Below are 19,744 nucleotides of genomic sequence, written 5' to 3'. Positions count from 1 at the left end.
AGTAAGTGCTTTAAAATTAGCTGGAAAATTGGTGGTAGGGAGAGTTAACAACATCCATTTTTCGAGTAGCTGAAGACTCCGGAAAGTGAGCATGGAGAACTGTCAATTCAATACTTAATATTAAGAAGATTACATTACTAAGTGGATGATATTGCCTCATTCTCTTTGCCACATTTCTCTGTTGCCAGCACTTTTCAACTGTGAACTAGGCTATTTGTTCCTGGCAACTATGCACACATTAGCTTATGTGCAGTCTCTCCTTGTGGCAAGTTCCATACGCTACAATCTTATTGACAGCAGAAACCTACAACAGATCATGGGAAACCAGAGCTTTCAGTCCTGGGCCCAGTACTCTTCAACATCTTTATTAATGATTTGGGTGAGGAGGCACAGAGAATGCTGATCAAATTTGCAAGAGGATGCAAAATTGGGTGGGACAGCTAATACCCTGAAAGACAGAAACAAAATTCAAAGGGACCTTGATAGATTGGAGCGTTGGGATGAAAGCAACAGAATGGCAGTCAATAGGAACAAATGCCAAATTCCAAACCTAGAAAAAGGGAATCAAATGCACAGTTCAAAGAGGATGTAGACAAGCTAGAGGTGGTTCGAAGGCTGCTAAAGGGACAGATTGAAAGTACTAGGAATGTATATCCTGGAGAAGAGAGAAGAATGAAGCGAGAAAAGATAGAATTTTTCAAATACTGAAAAGGCTGTCACAGAGGAGGGCCAGGATCTCTTCCCAATCTTCCCAGAGTGTCAGATATGGAATAATGGACTCAAATTACAGGAAGCCAGATTCTTTATTTAGAATTTTTGTATGCCGTACCATCGCTTGTAGCCTCGGGACGGCTCACATAACATAAACAAACATAATACATAGTAAAATAATACAAATAAAAACCCAGAATCACCCTGGCTGCAAAATTAAAACCTATAGATATTATTAAGAGTTGTTAAAATATTGTTTAAATAAAAGGTCTTAGACTGGTGCCGACAGCCATCTGTGTGGGATGATTTAAGTCGGAGTCCTGCATTGAGCAGTGAGTTGGACTTGATGGTCTTCCAATTCTATTATTCTATGAATGTATGCTGGACTAAATATGGAACGAATGAATGAACAAGCAAGCAAAGCTCACTGACATGTTCCTGAGTTCATCAAGGCTCTGACAATTCCATTTGGCAATTTGATGCAGATCTGGGGGAGTTTCACTTCGTACCGTAACTAGTAACCTCGGCAGACCGATTGCAGAATGAATGCCAAAGGACAACAAGTTCTACTGCAAAGGTGCCTATGATAGGTGCTGGAGCTGGCACAAGGCAACAAGCCCTGAGGGGTACAATCGGCCATCAGGAGTAGTGCAGATTGTTTAATGAACTACCAACCCATGTGGTTTATTATAAGGGTGGCTTAGCATGACAAGTAAACAAGGCTATTGTCTTTCCTTTTCCTCTTCTTTGCTGTAACTAGCCCAACTTCAAAAATTGATTCACAAAATAAAAAAGGAAATTAGGGTGATCACTGAAATATCAATATTGGGTAGGGTTAGGGTTAGGCTAGTCTGTCTAGTTTGTATCTTGTCAAGTCTCTAAAGCAACTGTTTTCATACAGTGTTTGAAGGTATGCAAGGGGACCTCAGAAGCTTATCCTATTTGAGAAAATGAGTAACGGTGGATGAGCTACTCTCAAAGAGAACTGTTCCTACCACCATCAGTCTTCCCTGAAATGTACAGCCACATGGAAGCTTGTGTTTTTTTATTATTAGCCCTACAACTAATAAGCACACTGTGTGTGAAGGGCTTGTGACCAAAGCGTTCAAAGAACATAGAACACAGTACACAGAATCTCCTCAGACAAATGAGTAAGTATTCCCTTTTTCCCCCTTTCAGTGTCAGGTGAAAACCCTTTTATTTTCCAGGCATTTTAATGGTTAAAACTGTACTTTTAATAGGGTTTTATTAGATGATGCTGCTGTATCTGTGTACTAATTTGACAAGTTGTTTTAGGCCTATTTTTATTATTGTTGGCTATTGGTTGTTGTCACTGTTTTTATTGTGATATTGTTATTTTTATCTTTGCTTATATGTTTTAACTCTGTAAACTGCCCAGGGAGCCTTTCCGACTAGGGAACAGAATATAACTGTAATAAATACATAAATAAAATATGCTCCCTAGAATTGTGCTTTGAACATCTGAATAGTAAAGAATAATTGCTTAAGGATAAGCAACTGGGAAGGGGATCTCTTAATTTCTGCCCAAAACAGGCTCACTTTTTATGATGGTTGCCAGAGCTGCTGTGGATGTCCTCATGTCTGCAAAATTTTGAACATATCGGTGTCTATTCACTGCATGCCTATATTGCGGTTTTGAAACCAATCAAGGTGGTTTACCAAAATTCAGGGAAACAAATAAACAAATTAAAAGTGGAGTAAGAACATATACTATCTTAGCTCAGTGAACCAAAGGCACCTCATGTTTTCATTTTTCTCACTTGATCAAAATCCTAGCTTCTGGATGGGCCCTTAGAGAAGGGTCACTGCAGCAAAAACAAGTAAACTCTGCAAGGCAGAACTAGGTTCAGCCATAAGAGTCTAAGAATGGCTGGCTAAACCTGTGCTGACCCTGCAGTGTTCTTATTAGTTTTAATTTTGCATCCTACTGTTCCTTCCAAAAGGTAGCCCAAATATCTAAAAACACACATAATTTGTTTACCCAAGTTAGTACCATCACACCACAGATTAGTAATGCACAGATGGAAATGTGTTGAGGCATTTGGGCAGAATGATGCCAAAGCAGACACTGGATGATGAGAGAAAACCTAATCTCTACAGCTAAATAGCTACAACTGCTACAGATGCTACAGAGAAGCCTGTTAAGCAGCCATGGAAAGGGATCAGGAATTTCACTAGGATAATACTGCAGTTAAATTTTCCAAAACAGCACTGAGAAAATAGGAACCAAAGAAATGTAGACTGATCAGGCATATCTGATCTTTCCAGTGCTTGTCACGTTGCTGCCAACATAAACATGTTGTTGTTGTTAGTTGCGAAGTTGCGCCCACAACACATTTACACAGAGTGGTGCACTGGTGGGCATGGGCTGTTGTAAACTTTAATTTTAACTCAACAACTTTGCATGCAGAGTAATGTGAGGAGCTGTGAATTCAAGACAACAAAAAGTTAACAATTTCCTCTCTTTAGAGTATTATCTATTAAATTAAGATGAAAAAAATCATTCACTGTTTAAAACAAGTTGAGTTTTAAAGGAATGGAGTCAGAAAAGTAGACTGTGAAGGTGCTGAAAAGGGAGAAACCTTAAGAACCTACATGTAAAAAGAAACAGATCAAGGGGCACCAGTCTGGGGGAAACCGTTTCTGTTTCTACCTGGGAAAAAGAAAAAAGACTTGCCTGAACAGGCCTTTCTACAGATGGCCATATATACAGATTTAGAAAACAGAAAGAGAACAACAAGTGCATCAAGGAAAGATCTGAGCAGAAATGATGAGAGACATTCACTCCTAGGTATCAGTCTCTTTATCCTGCTGTTTTTCTAGTACCACAGCCAGGCTTGCACAATGCTGAAGGAAGGAGATACAGGTTTCTTTAGGGATCCCTACTTCTTCATCAATGCAGTAGTATGAGTTCTACCCCCTAGTCAGGCCTGAAAAGCAAGCTCCACCTTCAAACTTTATGAAAAATACAACTCAGCCCAGCCAATCAGATTTCCACCTTCATCTTACTGTAGGGCATTCCACATTCTCATAGCCAGTAACAGAAGGCAAGGGGTTGCATTGGAATTGGAGACATGAAGAACAGGCAGGCCCTCAGGAGGCTTTATTGCAGTGTCTTTCAAATGCCTGACAATTGTAGCCTTTTATGATGAACTGAAATTGAAGGCAATTTCACTATTACAGATCATGAGAGGAAACACGAGTATAAGTTAAGAAAGAAATTACCCTCAAAGTAGTGCTTTGGGTATAAAGGTTACTGTTCAGAGTTTTCTGCCTGCTCAAAAGGTGGTAAACCCAAAGTCACAACTTGTACAGATGCAATGAACAACCTCCTTTGTGGATGAGTGCTTTGGGCTCTAATTTGAGCCTCTAATTTGTTGCAGTCCACTAGAGTGTACTTGTCCAGAATTTGAAAATTACTGTTCTGAGCCCAGCACAGAGTTAACCTTAGAAAATAATGAAAATGGATGTGTCAGAACTTTCAGGTTCTTCAAGAGACTCTACTATTATTATTGTTAATAATTGTCATATGATCAGCTGTTTGTGATTACAAAGCAAGCTGACCAAGACAAGCCCATATCATAACACAGATTTTATACTAGCTCAGCATTCTGGTTCCTACAGAATTGGGGGCACGGATCTCCTGTCCAGTGGAAATAGTATTTGACCAGGAAGCATCTCACACCTTGGATATAAAAGAATGACTGCACAACCATTCAAAATGGACCAGCTTGCATGCATGTCCTAATGTACACTGGCACTATACAATACAATTAGGTAATCAGATCCCTGCATAAGTACATCAGTCCATTCATTCCAGAAGAGAAATGGGCAGAGGATTTCTCAGCATGCATGGTATTAAGATATTACTCTTTACTTCCACGTAGAAGTTTCTGACAATTCCATTTTCTTATACAGCCAACAGCAAGTTACTAATTTGCTTCCACATTCCAAGTCCATCAACCACAACACTTCAAGGACTTTTGAACTGAGAAACTTTGTTTAATATACAAATCAAAGCCAAAGCCAACCATTCAAAATTCTTACAAAATCAGTGCACTTAAAGGAAAAGCATAGAACTGCATCAATTTCACCAGACAAGGGGAAAACATGCAAAGAAAAGATGGGACATACAAACTCTTCACCCCAGGAATGATAGAGAAGCACACCCCAACTCCACTCTCAGATTGTGATGTATACACATTAGGCCAGAAGATTTTATGAAGTACAACAGTTGCCAAACAAGCTGGTCATTTAGATGTAGAATTTAATGCAATGTTGAGTCCAGGAAATCAACTCACCATCTAAAGGTGCCATTGTTGCTTGTCAACACTTGCCAAGATAGAACATTCCTGGACACGCTTTTCTACTACAAATAAACTACAAACATTTCTTTTACTTGGGACTGCTGTTGCTATTCCAGATGTAGAAAGGATAATGAATCAAAACTTCTGGTTGAGCTAAACAATACAAAGAGTGCAGATGCTTCCTCATATGGTCAATTCGAACAGAAAACATGTTGCTCAGCAAACAGGTGGTAACAGGCAAAACAAATGCAGAGAATAGGCAAGTATCCTGCATTTGGAGGGCTAAGACTATTGTATCTCATCTTCCAGAGCAGCTTCAGTGAGATACATGTCCATGTAGGTCAGTTCTCTGCCCCAATGAATATTGTTCATCAGTAGAGGCATCAGAACATCCAGGACTATCAGCTGCCTGTTACTAATTCCACTTGGAGCATAGGGGTTGCTTGAAGTTATACTCCTAAGAGCAAGCCAGTCACTGTGGTGTGATGTACTACATGAAGGACTTAGAGGTATTTTGAAGAAGGAAAAGAATGGAAATGGGCAGGAATGCTAGAAGAAAGTCAGCTGGCCTGTCTGCCAGCAACTCACAATATTACCAGCCAAAGTGCAGTAGTGGCACACACACATACCTCCCACTTGAAATTACAGATCTGCTTTTCAGTATTGGTTGAAGCCAGAGCCCAAGGGCATTCAGGCAACTGACACTTGGACCCTTAAGTACTAAAATGAGAAAAAGGTTGCAAGCATGTATACATACTCCATGCCAACAGAGCATAAAATGGGTAAAGCTTTGAGTCAGGCACAAAAATAAACTTCAGTTAGGACACTGCCCTATCACATTTTTCATATAGTGAAATGCCTTTGGAATCCCAGGAAGGATGGAACTGGTACCAATCCCTGCAGGCTAATTGCATTCAGAAAGATGGAATTCCTACCTAAAGTCAGCTTCATTGCCAAATTGGTAAGACCAAGAAATCAGCATTAGCAACTGAGTTCAAAGTTATGGTTCCCATGTCTGGATCTCCTGGAACATTTGAAGTCACTTGCTTTTCCATTCAATTAAGTGCACTTTATTTGAAGCAGAAAGTTGGTCCAATCTGAAGACTTCTACTTTTGGGGGACAAGGAAGTCTCCATCACCAAGTTTTATGTATCAGTTTACTAGCACATTATACAAGTACTTACCAGTATCTCACCCTTTTAGAAGTTGGCAAAATTAGTGGTGCAGATAAAATAAGGAAAAGCAGGATGAGGGAACAGAACAGTGAAGAAAACCAAATAATGGAGCAGAAGGGGAAAAGGGAAGCAGAAAGCACAAAAATGGTAGGAAAAAAGCAGAAACAGTAAAAGAAAAAAGTTACATGCTATTAATTATAATTGTACAGTGTTAATGTTTCATTACAGTATTACCAAACAAGAATTAACATATGAACATACATTATATAAAGACTATGTTCATGCAACAAGTTACACTTCCAGTCTTGTGTTCAACCCCATCACAAACAGAAGACATCTCAAGACTGGCAAATCCTTGAAGGATTTTTGCAAGGATAGTTGCACTGTTCTTTATTTGTCTGGCCTGAAAGACTATCTGTCCTGTTTGTGTTAAAACTAGCCCAGTTTTATTACCATTTCTGGAGCTAAAAAGGAGGACACTGCAGAATCTATTCTAGCCTAAATAGTTACATAGCAGATAATTTAGTGGAGACCCTATACTGCCTATAGTTTGTGGCCAGCACAATGTTATTTTCTGTCTTCAAAGGACACAGGACAAGAGCATATATATCTTCAGTTAAACTTTGGCCACACTCATAAGGCAGTTCACATTCTGCAATTATACGCAGCATGCACAACAGGCTGGACTGAGTGCACCAACACCAAGTCCTTCTCAGATTACATACACACATCTGTACCTGATTTGGGATTGCTCTTTTCTTATTTGCTTGGGTGCTCCGTTGCTGTGCACTGAAAGAAAAGGGAGAAAGAGATGGCTTTATACTTACCACATCTGTGTCATTTTCCCACTCCCAAGACATCTTGCATGTTAGCTACACTCTGAGCAAGCAATGCACAAATTCTTGTTCAAGTCAAGCAAAGTTAGAGATATACAAATGAAAAAAATCTGAAAATTTGAAGGAATAGGTCTACCTGCAATCAGCATGTACAGCTACAAGCCACACAACAGGTTCCTCCAACACCAAAAGGCTTGCAGTTCTGAAATCTACAGCTCTCCTAACTAGTAAGGAAGACTAGGACTCTAATCTGTGACTGCGCACTTCAAAACCAGAAGAAAAACTGGTTTGAAGGCAGATGTGAAAGGTATCATCTAGTCTAACCCCCAGCTTCACAGAACTTGCCTCCTTGTGGACCGAAGGACCCTAAAATTTGCATATTACTGAGAAGCAACAAATAGCAACAACAGCTTATTAATCATTAAGTAGAAGCACATCCAGCATTTCAAAGAGCAATCTGCTAGTGCAGATTGATTTGTACTCATTGTCTGATCTCTAGACCAAAGTAACCATCTCTGGAAATATTCCTGCAATAAGCATGAGTCCTGCTGCCAAACTCTGACCCCTGAGATAAGTATCTCTGAACTTAGCCAGAGTTCCAGAAATTCTCCTAGTTCTATCAACAACAATCTCTCAGGCTACAAAGGGTACCAGTAAAGGATTCATTTTGTACTTCAAGTAACTTTGTGTTCTTAAAATTAACTTAAGGTACTTAGAAATGAATAGCAAGTGAAGAGATGATTTAAGATCTCCAAAAGAATGTCTGTGCAGCCCATGGGTTACAGTTTACGATATAGAAAATCGGGGTCAAATAGCACAATATGGTATTTGCTTGGACAGTTGTAGAAAAACTCTAGAACCACGCATGTTGTAGACAGCTGCTACAACATATCTGTAGATTCTACAATTTAAGCCAATTAGCATGACTCTGAGGAGATGTATAATATCCAGAAAAGGTGAGGTGCATGTGAGTTATAGAATGTGAAGGTGAGTTACAGAATACTACCTTCCGGAGATACTGTTCTATAATACATCCAAGGAAGGATGATAGACAGGCTTCTCCAGCCATTTCACTAGGCTACCATATTTTTAGTCCCTTAACCAAACCTAAACCACTTTGCTGCCAGGAGCATCCCCAAATATTCTGCTGCCTGAGTCAAAGCCCCATATCCATGTGAATGTACAAAAGCCAGCTGAATCTTATTGCAACACTGGCAACAGTACAGCATCTGCCAACATACTAGGAAGCAGCAGAATAGCCTAGGTGGCACCTGGCACCCATAAGGCATGCACAAATCTAGCCAACCTGTGCCACTCAGTATCTGTCACCCTAGGCAGTTTCCTCACTCTTCCTAACAGCAGAGCCAATCCTGTTTCTACAATTGGAATATACCAACCCTAATCCTTTTACATGTGGTTTAAAGTGTTAATCCTGTCCCATGCATTGTAAATTTTTAGTGTCTCTAATAGAATAGCTTATGTGTCAACATCCAGTTGGCCACATAATGTGCACCGTTATCCAGTTATATTTACACATAACTCACATATGTTATCATCTTCTCATTGATGGAAGCATTTCTATCTATGCTGTGCAAGGTTGTGAATAAGGTTCTGAGCCCAGGTTGACCTAACCAAGTTATCCAACTCCAGCTCAAACTGAACATTTCAATTTGAACCTAATTGTTGGGTTGCAATAGCAAGACGAGGGATCTTGATAAACAAGGGCAAGAGAGATATACAGTGGTACCTTGGCTCACGAACACCTCAGTTCACGACCAAATTGGGTTGCGAACAAAAATTTCAAAAAAAAATTGACTCAGGTCGCGAACTCCACACTGAATGGTGACCGCGATCGCGGCCATCTCCCCACCCTCCCTCTGAGCAGGGAGATAGCCACGATCGTACTGGGGGCAGGTGGAAGATGGCCAAGACTGCACCTGTCTTTCCTGCATGAGCGCAACGGAGATCTTGGCCATCTCCCCCCACAGCATGATCGCACCCGTCTCCCCCCCCCCCAAGTGTGCCTGTGTTCGTGCCTGTCTCTCCCCCCAGTGCGCCCATGTTTGCGCCCATGTTTGCGCCCGTCTCTCCCCCCCACCCCCACAGCGTGCAGGGATGGCAGGCGCATACAGGGATGACAGGCACGATCAGTCATGCTGGGGTGGGGGAGATGGCCATGCTCGTGCTCGGAGAAGGGTGGGGGGAGATGGCTGTGATCTTTGTTGTTGTCACTTTGCTTCACATTTTTCTGATTAAAAAAATAGTTACAGAACGGATTAACCTTATTTACATTGAACCTTATGTGGGAAATTTAACTTGGCTCACGACCAGTTTGGGTCACGGCCAGAGTCCTGGAACGGATTAAGTTCGTGAGCCAAGGTACCACTGTATCTGAAGACCTGATGAGAGGCAGGTAGCCATGCAGAGCATCCAAAGTCGTGCTTCCTCTCAGCTGCAATCTTTTGCAGATAGCACCTTTATGGCAAGGTGCACTTCTATAATTAGAGTGGGACAGATTTTTAAGAACTGAAAGCTAAATTTCTGATCATACTGTGCTCCCCTGACCTCTGATTTCATTAGAATTCTGTGTACACAAAATGGAACAAGCATTCCTGCCCCTGTGCTGTCATTGTGTGCATGCTGAGCTATGCAGAAGGTAAGGAACATGCGGAATCACTGTTATTGCTCAGAACAAACCCTCGCTATTCCTTACCTGTAACTCTTCCTTATTCCTTATCTGTAGCACTTCACATGACTGGAGAGATGATGTTGAGAGCAGTCTAGAGGCTTTTACAAAGTGGATTTGTGGAAGCTTTCTAATTCTAATCTTGACCCCAGTCTTTGTAAGACCCCCTCAACAACTGTCCCAAAAGGTTAGACAAGCTGGACTCAAGCCATAATAAGGATAAGCTCTCACAGGCAAATACGCACCCAGCCACCATGTGCTGCTCAGTGTAACAGCTGGGGATTAGGAGAAGTTTCAGACACATCCAGAGGAAAGAACAAGGAGTTTCAAAGAAAATCAAGGTAGATTAATGAAAAGAAAGAATTGTAAACGGTAAAAATAAGAGACATGCATAAAGAGTGAAAACACACATTACCATAGAGAAAGAAAAGGTGGGAGAGAGAAAGAAAAAAGCAAGATACTCTGTCTAGACTGCCTGCAGACTACTTGCTATGGTGGTGCCAACTGCATCAGGCATAACTCTTGCTGGCAGATTTGTTTCTTGCAACGTAAACAGCTGGGTTTATGATAGGCACATGTTCATATTTGGCATGAAGGGTGTGAACAGAAAAGCACTTAAACAGATCACAAGAGAAAGCTAGGAATCAGCAAATATAGAAGGAAAGTAGTTGACCTCTTGAAGAATTACAGTTATAAATAAACATCTGTGCATCTAGGCTTTGTGCCTGTTGTGCAGCCTGTGTCAGGAAGATTCTATAGCTGAGGAATGTTTGGCTCCATTAGTGTCTAACACACATGATCAGCAGGTCCCTGCCCATTCCCAATTCTACTCTACTGAGAACGTTCACTGTGGTCTCAGAACCAAGTGAACCATCAAACTATAGAAAAATAAAATAAAAACCCAATATCAATACTAATGTAGAGATAGAACTATCAACCCTGAAGCAGGGATTAAGGGTGGATTCTGTGAATGTACAGATAACCACTCAAAGAACTACAGTTACTGATAAGCAACCTGTCTTCCTTGTGGTCTCTGTGCACAATCCTATAAGGTAACAGTGGTAGAGCCCAAAATTAGTGGAAGTTAATGGACAATCATAGCACTGAATACTGGAGTATCTGAAACAACTGTAAGTTGGAGAATATGGGTGCAAATCATTCCAATGGTAAAAATGTACAGAATCTGATAAGGAAGAGCAAAAATGATAATGCCAATCCCTCTAGTCCTCCATCTGAGATCTAGGGAAAGGGGAGAAGATAGGGTTTGGAGGGTCACCATGGTACCAACCTTCATGTGTTGGTGACTGCATTGTAATGCAGAGAGAGGTTGAATCTTTAATCTCTCCTTCAGACATCCAAGTATGTTAGGTTTCTTTACCTGTAACTGTCATTGAATGGTCATCTGTGCATTCACGCTTGCTTGCTTGCTTGCTTATTTATTTATTTATTTATGGGTTTATATCCTGCCTTTTTCCTACAAAGGGCTCAAGGCAGCTTACATCTCCTCCTCCATCTTATCCCCACAACAACAACCCTGTGAGGTAGGTTGGGTTGAGAGTCTGTGACTGGCCCAAAGTCACCCAGTTGGCTCCATGGCTGAGTGGGGACTAGAACCCAAGTCGTCTGAGTCCCAGTCCCATGTTCTTAACCGCTACACCACATTGGCTTATGGGCCCTGCACCTACGTGGGACCTGTTGTCAGGAAGATTTCCAAGCTAGACTTCTTCTGGTGGGAACCCTTTTCCTCCCACCCCCTGGTACGTCTAGGAGAGGTTCTTGCCCTTTTCCCCTGTTCCTTCGAGACTTATATTATGGTCTTGGAACCAAGGGAAGACCAGTGAATGGCTGACACAAACCAGATGGATATGGGACCACAGGGAAAACATGGTACCAAAGCTGACTGGCACCAACATGGGGCAGGCAGGTGGGTTGGGTGAATGCACAGATGACCACTCAAATAACAGTTACAGGTAAGCAACCTGAATTTCTTCTTCGTGGTCTCTGTGCATCACACACATGGGTTACTAGTGAGCTTACCTAGAGCTGGAGGTGGTCAGGTGCTATTAATGAAGGGCCACAGACAGAACTACTTCGCTGAAGAAGCAGCCTTGTTGCCTGGTGCAGATGTCAAGTCAGTAATGCCGGACAAAGGTTGGTGGATCATGTTGCCACTCTGCAGAAGTCCTGCAGAGAGATGCTCACATGCAGTTTTGCAGACGTCACAGAATCATATAATAGTAGAGCTGAAAGGAGCCATGAAGGCCATTGTGTCCAAACCTCTGCTGTTGCAGGACACCATTTTACACCATCCCACTCAGATGGCTGTCAAGTTTCTTTTTGAGTGTCTCTAGTGTGGGAGAGCCCACCACCTCTCCAGGCAGCTGGTTCCACTGTCAAATTGGTCTGACAGTGAGGAAACTTTTCCTGATATCTAGCTTGAATCTGGTTTGTCAAAACTTGAGCTCAGTATTTTGTGTCCTACACTCTGGTATGAGCAAGAAAAGATCTTTTCCTTCCTCTCTGTGACAGCCTTTCCGGTACTTATAAAGTGAAATCAGTCTTCTTGCCTCAAGCTTGAACATATCCAGTTTTCTCAGTCTCTTCTCATAAGGCACTGTTTCCAAACCATGAGGCATTTTTGCTGTGTTTTGGACCCTGGCAGAGTGTGTTCTAGGCTGCTCAGGGAGCTGTAGTCCTGCCAGCTGAAAGGTAAGCATGATGGTCTTGACCACCCAATGTGCAAGTTGTTGGGAGCTAAGTGGCGTGCACTTGGACATTTCACTGTAATATACAGTCTATGGGACTGGTGAAAGGACTCAGTACAGGACTGGTAGAATGCCAGTGCCCTGTGAACATTTAGGGTAGTTAGAGCAGATTCCATTGGGTTTGACACTGTTGGAAAGAAGGCCAGCAGAACAATGCTCTGGTTCAGGTGAGGTAGTGATGCCAGCTTAGGGAGAAAAGAGGGATCTGGGCCCAGAACCATCTTGTCCTTGTGGAAGGCGAAGAATGGTTGATCAATGCACAAGGCCCATAGCTCACCAGCCTGTCTAGCTAACATGATGGCTCATACCTTCCATGAGAAGTATCAGATCCATGCTGGTCAGTGGCTCAGAGCATTGCTTCATAAGCACCTGCAAAAATACTGATAGGCTCCAGCCAGGAATGAACAAGCAGAGCTGGAGGACAAAATTCCATAACCCTTTGGGGAACTTGCACAACAGCAGATGGAAAGAACCCCAAAGGTTGTTGACTGGCAGGTGGAATTATGAGACAGCTGCCAGGTATACCTTCATGAAAGATGGTTTAAGTCCTCTAATGTATAGAGTGTGAAGGAAGCCGAGGATCGGTTAGTGCCTGGTGCAAACTGAAGGCTTCCTGTCAGGCAAAGGTGTTCCATTTTGCTACGAACAATCGCCTTCTGGATGGGTCACAGGGCTGTATCCAGGATTGCTTGTATGTTGGGACAGAGAGCAGCTTCCCAGTCTACTGGGTAATCCTCCACACCATGAGGCAGAGGGTGAATAGCTGCCATCTGGATGCAGGTGAATAGCAATGAGGGTAATGGCCCTCTCAATATACCAATCCTATATCTGGATGCTGAGGTGCAGCAGCACCACAGATTGTGTGCCTCCTTGACTATTCAGACAGAACACAACAGTGGTGTTCTCTACAGGACAGACCTGAAAATGTCTGTCCTGAAGGCAAGGCTGGAAGGTGACTAGAGCTTTCTGGACTGCAACGAGTGTGAAGTAGTATATATTCTCCTTCCTGTCCTGAGCTGTCCACATCCCATGGTTCTTTTTGGTGCTGCAATGTACCCCGCCCCCCATCCATGATGGGTGGAGTCCATGGTCAGCCTAACATCCAGTTCCCATGGCACAAGCTGACTCCTTCCAGGTTGGGCTGATAGGTCCACCATGCCAGGATCAGTCTTACCAAGTGCAGGACTTCAAGGCATATCTGGACTGAATCATGTTGAGGCTGTTAAGTGTGAATGAACACGAGCTGGAATGGCCACACTGGGAGCCTGGCAAATGGGATGACTGCAATCATCTCTGTTGCGAGACCGAGGAGGCATTGTTCCTGCTGCACCATAGTTCTGGGGGTTTCCTTGAAGACAGATTGATCAAGGCTGTGCTGTGTTGGCTGGATGGTAAGGCCATGCTGTCAATGAATTGAGTCTCATCCCAATGTAAAGATGAACTGAATCCAGGAGGTTGTTTTGGGATGGGAGAATCAGCAGCCACTTGTCCAGATGGGGAAACATAGACCCCTTGCAATTGGAAATGAGCGGAGATAACAACCATGAATGATAGAGCAGTACATAAGCTGAATGTGGGCACCAAAACATAATTTGCAGCCCAGCCAGTTTTGAACTGATGGGAGTGCTGATAGGCCTGGTGGATCGTGACATGAATATAAGCATCCTTTAGGTCTAATGAGGTGAACCAGTCCCCTTGGTACAGTAATGGTAAAAGGTCCCATAAGGAAACCATGCAGAACTTCTTCAGTCAAATGGAGAAGCTGACAACATGGAGGTCAAAGACCACCATCCTTCTGCAGCATAAGCAAAGATCATCAGGAGGCCCAGGTTGGATGGCCCCTTTTGATAACACCTCCTCTGCTCAGGACAAGAAAAGGCGATGTCAATTGCACAGGACCGAGAGGTGAAAAAGTCTCAAATTCATTCCGATATCCATTTTCCACAATGGAGGGGACCTACCTACCCAGTGTTACTGCTTCTCAAGTGGGAATATATGTGGTGAGGCAACCTTCGAACTGGATCTGCATGGGGGGACTGGCCAGCTACATTAGTCAATTCTGCCTCTTATCAGTGTCCGGCCTCCTGTTATGCTTCTGGAACTGGGAGGCAATATCCCTCCTCCTCAGCTGGACTGGTGGCTGCTAGCAGACAGTTTGGGAATACTAGTCCATGGGTTGGTAAGGAAAAGGGGCCCCAGTCCACTTACATGCCTGCTGCTACTAAAGAGGCACAAAACCCATCTTCCTGGCTATTGTCCTGGCCTTGTGAACCACATCCAGCCTCTCATCCATCTGGGTGTTGAAGAGGCCTTCTCCATCAAAGGGCAAGTCCTTAAATTTGGAGCAAGCCTTCTTGGGAGAGACCTGAAGCCCAAAGCCAGGCATGAAACTGGATTGCCACTGCACTAACAAGGGCCCTTGAGTTACAGTCAATATGGTGAGGGGTTATGTTAATCTGATGACTGGGAAGATGGAAAACATCCAAATGAAACACCCAGGCTAGGTCCTGGTATTCCTATGGGAGATGCTGCACTAGGGAAACCATCTTCTCCCAGAGGAACATGTGGTAGTGGGCCATGGTAGCTTCGTAAAGGGATATATGAAGGCCCAACACTACCAACATGTAGACCCAACTCACCAACGATTCAAGTTGGCATCCCTCCTTGTCCACTGGTGTTGAGTGCTCCCACTGATTCCATGATAACTGAATTCATCTGGGGATGCTGCAGCAGGAAAGGGATCTCCTGCTTCTGGACCCAGTTCATGCCCTTCATGTGCTTGGATGTTAGCTGCAGTTGTGCCAGTGTCTTCCATGGTTCCTTCATGCAGTTGAGAAGAGTGGCCAGGAATGGTATTGACACCAGCATAGTGTCCTCTGTTCAGATGCTATCAAAGACTGGATCTTTTGCCTTCTCTACACACTGCTGCATCTCCAGTCCAAGGGACAGTGCCATCCGAAGGATCATCTTGCAGAAGTGTCCCAGGTTTTCAGAGGGAGACTATGGTCCCTGCACTATAATAACATTATCCAGCAAAGAAGTCAGTGGGTTGTCACATGGAGCTGAGTTGGACACACATTCCTCTGGCACTGAGGAGAGGAGTCATGCTGCCATGGTAAGGCGGTCAGCAGGCGAGGTGGTAAGGAAGGAGAGGATGCCAAAGGCCAAGATTCTACTCTGTCCTTCTGGTTGGTAGCCTGGGAAGTCAAGATGACAACTCAGAGTAGGTGGTTGATGCCATTGGTCCAAGAGCCTGTTCTCCTCTGATACTGCCAGCATTGTAGTGGGGGTATCCAGGTGGTTTCTCAGTCCCAAGCAGGCAGATAGGAATCTGGAGTGGTTGAGGGGATGGAGGCCAGAAGCCTGAGATGGCACTTAAAAATAGCCACCAGTTGTGTGTTGAAAGAGGGTGGCAACTAGGTGAGGCAATAGCGGCAGAAGCAGTGGCCCTTGGCACAGTGATGAAAACAATGTCCTAGCCAGCGAGGCTGTGGAAGAAGGGTATGCTGGAGTGCAAGCTGGTGAATCCCATGGAACTTGGGACTGGGCCATGTTAGTGTTGACTCTGGGCCTGTGCAGGCACACTTGACATCAGTGGGGAATGATGCACCCTAGGCTTCTTCTTATGTTTGATCTTTCAGGCTGGGTTTTCAGGCCAGGCAGGCCTTGTCCAAGTGTCCAGGAGTAGATGGGGTGGATGGCACAGTTAAAGAAGTTCCTGCAGCTGCACATGGGGGGCATGAAGCAGGCATAGCCTGAGAGGCAGATGGGCAGGCCACCGAGACCAAATTGGAGGCCTGAAAGGTGAACTTCAGCACTTGGCCCTGAGCCACCCAGCATGGTTTTTCCCGGCCTGCTTAGTGAAGGCTTGAGAATGTAGACAGAACTCCATGAGGTGCCCCTCCCCAAGGCAGAAAAGCAACAAAGAATGACCATCAGTGGAGGGAGATGACTTCTACAGCTAACACATTTCCAAAATGGTGACTTGTGTTCCATCAGGGAAGAAAAAAGAGGGAAAACAGAGAAACAAAACACTGGGGCATAGAGAGAGGAAAGACAGAAGGGCTTTTTCTTTTGTGAGAGTGGGGGATTTTTTGCGGGGGAGGGTTAGGTTATGGTTAAAAGCATAGTAAAAGTAGAATATTAGGCAGAAAGGCTAGAAACATGAAATCAAATATGAATCAAATGAGTCAAATAGGCAAATATTGAGAGAGGAAAGTCCTGAGGGACCCACAGTGGCAGTAAGGGAAGTGGGGAAAAGGGAGGGAACCTCTTCTAGATGAGATGCCAGGGAAAGGGTTCCTGCCAAAACAAGTCTAGCTTAGAAATCCTCCCAACAACAGGCCCCATACATGTGCTGCACAGAGACCATGAAGAAGTAGTAATAGTTCTATCACTGGAGCCAAAGTCAATAGTGAATCCAAAAGTGGAAATAGAATCAGCACTGGAGACTAATACCAAACCTCCTTTAAGCTCCCTTTTCTGCTTTTTCTTCCTATGCTTGTCAATGGCCTTAGGCACCTGTTACATTTTAGATATTTTTTTGGCCAGTGAGACTATCGAGGAACTACCTAGGGTCAGAGAAACAGTATGGGCCATGGATAGAACCTGACCAGGAATAGAAGGTCTCATTGCTGCAGTCACTGATCATGTCAGGGGCAGCTGAGCTTGCATGAGTCATAATCTTTTGAGTCCCAGTTGTTTCCAATGCCTGCTTCCACAAAACAGCTCTCAATCTAACTGACAGAATCCATCATGTCTCTTTTGTAAATATCTAGTAATGAGCACAGGTATCTATGACATGACCTTCCCCTAAGCAGAACAGGCACAGAGAGTGGGTGTCTGTTGGAGGGAGTTTACTCCTACAAGAAATACACTTTCTGAATGGGACCTTTAAGATTATATGGCTTGAAGCCATGCAAAGAGAGTAAGAAGAAAAGAAAAAATACTAAGAAGAAAATAATAAGAATCTCAGCAAATCACATTCCAATGGACAAGAGCTCCCTCAAGACTACCTTAGTGGCAGCTGAAGAGGAACTGAAAAATGGACAGGAACTTCCTGAATTATGCATATTAGACACTGGGGGAAGGTTCCTGCCAAAAATTTCTCAGCTATGGAAGTTTCTTGATGAAGGCTTAATCCACATATAGAGTCGATATATGTGATACACAGAGACCACAAACAAGAAGACTGTAGAAAAAAACAGACATACATATGGCTGTGGACAATAAGAAGAATATCCCAGATTCCAAGATTTAAGTCAATAAAAGCACAACTTTATGCACTGAGTTCTTAAAAGACAGATGGCACCAAGCTTGACACTCTAGCCCCTGCCAGGTGAGGAAGATGCAGGCACAATTACTGCAGAACAGTAGTAATTTCAACCTCCATTCATCCATTTCAAATACAAATGGCAGTTAGATGGGCCATCTGAACTTACTTAATATTTTTAGGGTGGGAGGAGAGTGGTGAGGCCATAGGATACTGTCTAACTGGGCCTCTCTTCCTGGTATAGCAGCAAATCCTCTTTTCTCATCATTTCTCTCACAGTTCACATGAGCTCACAGTTGCAACCTCATGCAAGCAGCTTTCCAGAGCTCCTGGGAAGGGGTGAGAAGATCCAGAACTAGATTCCCCAATTCTGTGCTTACAGTTCTGTCTATGGATGCAGAGGAGGAACTCCCCACCCAATGTGCCCCAGTTGCTGCCTAGGGACACTCAGACTGCTCTTTCACCCTAGGGCTATAAAGGCATCTTTTAAAGAATTACCACCATGCTCCATGTGGAAGCACAACTGCAAGCTGAGACTAAGACATCTAGCTGAGTTCTGTAAGAAGAATTTAGATCCTTTATACACTGGGAACATTTGAAGCAAGGAGAAAATGTAAGAAATGGGCATGCTCCACTAGAGCAATAAGGAAACCAGAGAACTATTAGCATAAAAAATATAATGGTAATAAAGCAGCATTAAGAATGACTCCTGCAAAAACAGATAGTGATGAACTTTTGGTTCAGGATGATTAATTTCTTAGAAATTATGAGATAAATTAGGAACTTAAATTAAGGCCAAAAGGCATAGGTTAGAAGGGTCAAAGTCCTCAGCAAGTTGGAGATTATTTCAACAAGAAAACATATTGGATGAATAATGTGAACAAGCCGATTCAAAATGATGCTGTGTTAATCATTACACATGATTAAACAGTCAAGGAAGATATAAAAATAAGGCTTCAAAAGCAGAAGTATGTATCCAATCAAATGGGACATATTCTCAGATGGACAGAGTTTAAACTTAAAATGAGGTCAGCCAAGAAGAATTTGAGAAGCAAACTGAGCATGTTGCAAGAATGAATAAAAATGTATTTAAATACAGGAGCTGCAAACTAATGAGAAAAGCCACACAGGTGTTAGATAATAAGGTATAAAAATATGTGTGATTTGGTGAGTCAGAGAAACTACAGACAGTCTTTCCTTTTTTATGTCAATACTAGAGGGATGCCTACAGTTGAATAATTTTTCCCAGACCTGAACCTCAAAAACTATCGACGAAGGAGGTTTTAAGACATAATCACAGGGACTGCATTGAATGTTAGTCCTACATAGAGGAGACCCATTTAAATAAGTGGGACTTCAGTTAGACTAATACTGCATTCAACCCCAAGAGCAGATAGCATCACCAAAGTACACATTACAAGCCTCAAAGTACTCCTGCATCAGATGTTACACATGAGAACCAAGACTGTACCTTCCAAGACAGAAGTGTATTTTACGATTTCTATATGGAAGGAAGGATGCATCCCTTATTACACTGGTGATTTTGAGTTATACCAATTCTCTTGCATCTTGATCCACATCCTGCTTTTCTTTTCTCACAATTCACGTTGTTTCTTTATAAAGCCAAGTATTTTAAATTTTACATGCCAGCAAGCATTTTTTCTTCATGTTTCTCAATACCACAGCACCCTACAATACCTCAGTTAAAACTGCTGTCAGTACTACCAGCATACAATATCAGACCTTCACACATGCGTATGGAGAGGCATTCTCAAATGCTCCACTGTGCACCATTTCCCTGGAGACTTGCCAAAGCTTTATTCTGGAAGTAGGACCTTCCCATTTTGGTGGCTGGACTTTTAAGTCTTTGGTAAAGGGCATGATAAGATTTAAAATCAAAGCAGTATAAGCTGTAAAGTTTTAATACTTGGTTTGTATTTTAACATGCTTTTTAAAATGTGCATTTTTGAG

At 43.0% G+C, this 19,744-nt stretch overlaps 1 protein-coding gene across 5 annotated transcripts in view; it reads right to left on the bottom strand.

Moving 5' to 3' along the window:
* LOC123017754 (dynamin-2) overlaps positions 1-19,744 on the bottom strand; it is a 103,284-nt gene that overhangs the window by 15,154 nt on the left and 68,386 nt on the right. For 2 of the 5 annotated variants that reach the window (XM_044419298.1, XM_044419297.1), the window contains exons 13-14: positions 6,952-7,003; positions 6,224-6,235 (exon numbers count right to left, since the gene is read on the bottom strand). In XM_044419298.1, coding sequence (XP_044275233.1) covers positions 6,224-6,235; positions 6,952-7,003 — 64 coding nt within the window. Of the gene's footprint in view, positions 1-5,974; positions 6,147-6,223; positions 6,236-6,951; positions 7,004-19,744 lie in introns of all 5 variants that reach the window. The other 3 variants (XM_044419299.1, XM_044419300.1, XR_006413662.1) reach the window with 2 other exon arrangements.

The sequence above is a fragment of the Varanus komodoensis genome, unplaced genomic scaffold, assembly GCF_004798865.1.
Source record: "Varanus komodoensis strain SLA01 unplaced genomic scaffold, ASM479886v1 scaffold101, whole genome shotgun sequence".
NCBI lineage: Eukaryota > Metazoa > Chordata > Lepidosauria > Squamata > Varanidae > Varanus > Varanus komodoensis.
This window is presented reverse-complemented; position numbering and strand designations above follow the sequence as displayed.